The sequence below is a fragment of the Lygodium microphyllum genome, chromosome 15 (assembly GCF_053477565.2).
Source record: "Lygodium microphyllum isolate KBCC chromosome 15, Lygodium_microphyllum_v1.1.10, whole genome shotgun sequence".
NCBI classification, from domain to species: domain Eukaryota; kingdom Viridiplantae; phylum Streptophyta; class Polypodiopsida; order Schizaeales; family Lygodiaceae; genus Lygodium; species Lygodium microphyllum.
Window position 1 is genome coordinate 23,701,155 of NC_141149.1, and position 4,588 is coordinate 23,705,742.

The 4,588-nt window shown below is 46.1% G+C and overlaps 1 protein-coding gene across 1 annotated transcript; it reads left to right on the plus strand.

Moving 5' to 3' along the window:
* The first annotated feature begins 315 nt into the window (after positions 1 to 315).
* LOC148024350 (protein phosphatase 2C 51-like) lies at positions 316 to 4,100 on the plus strand. The gene is made up of 4 exons (XM_087693967.1): positions 316 to 1,986; positions 2,430 to 2,918; positions 3,052 to 3,157; positions 3,257 to 4,100. The coding sequence occupies exons 1-4, from the start codon at positions 1,375 to 1,377 to the stop codon at positions 3,562 to 3,564; spliced, it is 1,515 nt and encodes a 504-aa protein (XP_087550093.1). The 5' UTR covers positions 316 to 1,374; the 3' UTR covers positions 3,565 to 4,100.
* Positions 4,101 to 4,588: the final 488 nt, after the last annotated feature.

Genomic DNA, 4,588 nt, shown 5'->3' on the forward strand with positions numbered 1-4,588 from the left:
GATGTGATTGTTTTACTTTTGATTTGATGTGGGAAATTGGCGAGCGTGGCATGTGAACGAGGGGTTTGTGGGGGCGAAAGGATGGTATGTGGTGTCTTGTCAAGGGAAGGAGAGAGGCGAAAAGTAGAGGGAGGGAGGAGGGGGTGCAAAGTGTTGGCAGCTCATTGGAGGAAGGAAGGGCGAGCCACAATGCACGACACGCGTCCCAAGATTAAAAAAGAGTAGGTGCGCTGGACCGAAAAGAACCCGCCAACCTTACAAAACACAAAACCAACAAAAAAGAACAGCTCGTCACATCCCCCCCCCCCCTCTCTCAACACAGGCACAAGCTCTCTCTTTCTCTCTCTCTCTCTCTCTCTCTCTGTGACCCTTTCTCTTCCAAGCTCCATCCGTCTGTGCTCTCCATCATCCTCAGCTTGGAAAATTAAGCTCATCTTCCCATCTTTTCAAATCCCTTCTCTCTCTCTCAGAGGTTTCTGCCGCCTACCCCATCATCTCAGCCTGTCTCTCTGCAAGCCTCTTCCCGCTTACAATCAAAGTTCTAGACGGTGAAGCCCGTGAGCATAATCGTGCCACACACACACACACACACACACTCTCTCTCTCTCTCTCTCTCGTCACCACCATAGCCAGCAGCACTCTCGTCACTATGACCTACTACCTATCATCATCGTATGCGTCTTCCTTCTCCCGGTTCTCGTAATTGTTCCTCTACCATTCCAACAGGAATATAGTGTGCGCTTCTCTCTCTCTCTCTCTCTCTCTCTCTCTCTCTGTCATTGTCTGTGTGTACAGACTTTCCATCGATGGGGAAAGGGGGGCCTCTGTGGTCTTCTTCTTCTTCTTCTTCTGGGCCTTTGCAGCAGCCGGGACAACTACCACTATTACTGGAAGAAGAGCACAATCGCAGTTGGGAACGTCTTCTTCTCCTCCAAAAGGAACATGAGCAGGAGGCAGCGCGTGCCAAGTGTCCACATGTCGCCACCGCACAGCATGTCAAGCATGATGATGATCATGATGTTGTCCGACTGCCGTCGAACTAACCCTAGCTCTCCTCTCTCCTCTCTCTCTCTTATCAATATACTCCCCGCGCCGACCCTTCCTGTCTACCTCTCTTCTGTGTCTCTCCCTCTTTCTTCTCTCGCTCGTGCATCTATCTACCTGTTAACATTATTATGTCCTGCATTGCCCGGCCCTGTCGCACCAACGCTTGGCCCCCTCGCTGCTTCTCGTCCATCACATCCATCTTGGCACGAGAAATAAGCTTTATCGGCTCCTTGCAGAGGGCGCCATCGCAGTGTGTCGGATTCTACCGTCTCGCAGCTAGCTCCATTACACGCAGCAACACTAAATGCTTTGCAATCATAGGAAGTCATGGAGAGAGACGTTTCAGAGGAAGACACCTTTCTGACTGCTGTTTCTTCATCCACTGAAGGATTGACATCGTCAATTCTGGAAGGCCTGGCTCATGTCACTTCGCCGGAGCTGCAGCAAAATATAATCGAGGTAACCCAGGGTTTGTCCTCCCAACCAAGAGATGCCGTTGATGGAATTGTTCAAGCCACTGGAAATCTGCAGTCAGAATTTAGCCAACTTGCGTCGTCGATCCATACGGAAAGCCCAGCTCAAGGAACAGAAGTCAGTAGGATTGTTGCAGCAGGAGGCAACCATGGAAGTGTCGGAGTTTCAGACAGCATCCTTCCTTTGGTATGCAGCTACACAGTGGAGGCTGCTCCGCTAACAGGTGTGAAATCAGTCTGCGGAAGGAGGCCGGAAATGGAGGACGCTGTTGCTGTTGTGCACAGGTTCATTTCTCTTCCTCGTGGCTGTTGTTGCAGCACTATACCTAACAGTGATCTGTCGCCCGTCGGAACATCTTCTGGGCACGAGCGTACTGGAGTTATATGTGAAGATGGCTCCTCACAGAGAGACGGATTCTACGATGTCCATTTCTTTGGTGTTTATGATGGCCATGGTGGTGCTCAGGTATTGTCATTTCCAAGCTCCATCTCTTCCAATTATAGTTTAAAAGTAATGGCCATGTTGGTGCTCAGGTATTGTCATTTCAAAGCTCCATCTCTTCTAATTATAGTTTAAAAATAATGGGCATGCATACAGTTCACAGGAAACTGGATGTCTGCACGTTTTGTAGGCAGTGGTGGTCTCCGCTCCTTGTTAAGTAAAGTCAGCTTTCTTTCTTTCTGCAACCACCTTTCACAAAGGACCACAGACACCTTGCTTTTTCTCAAAATGATGACATTACTTACCTGGCTTTGAATTGTAACTGTCGGCAAGAACATTTCGTGTGGAACGCATCAGAATTCAATTGACTGGGTGCAGTGTCTTAGTCTCACGAGTCACAACCATCAAGTAGAGACTTTGTTGCACCCTTGTGAACCCTACTTACAGGAAGGTTCATATATATGCAGGCAGCCAATTACTGCAGGGAGAACCTACATCTTGCTTTGGCAGAGGAACTTCGAGAGAGGATGAAGATCGATGAGGAAAGGCCATCTCAAAGGGACAATGGAACTGCCACTTCTACCTCATCAGCTGCAGATGCAGGAGCTGGTTTGACAGCCTCTTTCTCCAATGAGGCCTCTACGTCTTCATCACATTTAGGTACCACGAGCATGCACCATACTGAGGGTGGATGGAAAGAGGTATGGGAGAGTGCAATGACTGCATGTTTTCTAAGGATGGACAAGGAGGTGGGATCATCTTCCAGTGGCCATGAAGCCAATGAGCAGGCTGCCATTGGCATTGCTTCTACCTCGTCTTCATCATCAGATACCGTTGGATCTACTGCTGTTGTGGCTGTTCTGACTTGTTGCCAGATTATTGTGGCCAACTGTGGTGATTCTCGTGCGGTATTATCACGTAAGGGACAGGCCATTGCTCTATCTGTAGACCATAAGGTAAGCCAATTAATTAGATTTTACCTTTTCAAGCCGCAGTTTGATTTTTGCTTAATGAGGTCGCAAGAGTGATTCTGACATGGCATTACAAAAGTTCTTAAATGCTTAGTTTGTGTATGAGATTTCTTGATAGCCTGAGAGACAAGATGAGCTGGCTCGGATTGAAGCTGCTGGAGGCAGGGTGATCTGTTGGAATGGTTATCGAGTTCTAGGGGTACTTGCCATGTCCAGAGCCATTGGTAATCCGTCCAATTTTTTATAAGTTTTTGTTATCTCAAATGCTCTTTATGTTTCTCTATCGTGATATGCTGACACTTTGTTAGTTATTGTTTCCACAGGTGACCATTTTCTCAAGCCCTTTGTAATTGCAGACCCAGAGGTAACAAGCACACCAAGGTCTGAGGACGATGACTGCCTCATTTTGGCCAGTGACGGCCTATGGGATGTCCTCAGCAATGATGATGTGTGCAAGATTGCTCGAAGGTGTCTTTCTCACCATGCCCACCATCAGAGTCACCACCACGCTGTAGGAACTGCAGCACAAACTGTTGCCTCTGTCTTGGCCAACACAGCCCATGACAGGGGTAGTACTGATAACATAAGTGTTGTGGTGGTTGACCTGAGAAAGAGAACATCATCCAGTTAGACCAAACAGTCTATACATTGAGGCGTTCAAGTTCCTTTGTATACTATCACAGTACTCTACAAAATGGAATCATACATGGGAGTCAAATCCTTACATCAATTTCCTCTTTTCCATCCTTCAAAATTTTGTAGCATCAGTTGGATTGGGTAAATTGGTGTACATTCATGGAACAGCACCATGCAAGTAAGACTGGCATGGTTCTGGTGTACATTCATGGAAAAGCACCTTGCAAGTAAGTCTTGCATGGTTCATGATGTATTATCTACACTCAGGGAAGCTTGTAATTGGTCGTCTTCCTGGCAATACTCACAAATATTTCTTATCATGAAGGAATTGTGGCGACAGTCTTCATTGTTTTGTCAAGGACTTAACCTTAACTTTGTGCCAACTTCAAACCATGAGATGAGCTTCCTGCTACAGGAGTTGGGCACTTAAAAGACATTGCTTTGACTATAGATACGTTCTTGTTGTTCTTTGGCCACATGAGACTAATGACTATTCCAAATTCTAAGTTGTACTCTATTTATTTGTACATTGATGTCATTTGGATGTTCCAAGCGTTTCCATCTGAGACCCAAACGCACTGCTTTGAGTCTATTGCGTTTGAAGCAATTCCACGATGAAGCAATTGCAAGTAAGATGATCGTATTAGATTTTTGCCTTAGCAAGTAAAGATAATTGTGAGCTGAGAACCTCGTATCGTGCATGCATTACCTTCTTCCAAGTGCATCTTGCTTGCTTCTGAAATCACATATATGGTATCAGTTTCATACTGCATGCATTAGCTCTCATATCTATATTTCTATCCTTCCCATTTCCAGCCTTTAATTTGTTGTCCACAAAGGCGCCGGTTTTCAAACTGCTTTCTTTATGGGCAGACTTTGAATGCTCTCAATATCTGTACTTCTGTCCTAACTATTCACATCCTTTGTATTGTCTGGCACGGGAATGTCTCGTCTTGGTCTATACCAAGAACCCAACTCACTGAATTGAACATCCTTGGTAATATCATGAACTTACATAT

What these genes read in the sequence shown, in the direction of transcription:
- LOC148024350 (XM_087693967.1), top strand. Translation starts at nt 1,375, where the DNA reads ATGGAGAGAGACGTTTCAGAGGAAGACACCTTTCTGACTGCTGTTTCT. An exon ending in ATGGCCATGGTGGTGCTCAG is followed by an intron (nt 1,987 to 2,429) that starts GTATTGTCATTT and finishes ATATATATGCAG; the next exon opens with GCAGCCAATTACTGCAGGGA. An exon ending in CTCTATCTGTAGACCATAAG is followed by an intron (nt 2,919 to 3,051) that starts GTAAGCCAATTA and finishes ATTTCTTGATAG; the next exon opens with CCTGAGAGACAAGATGAGCT.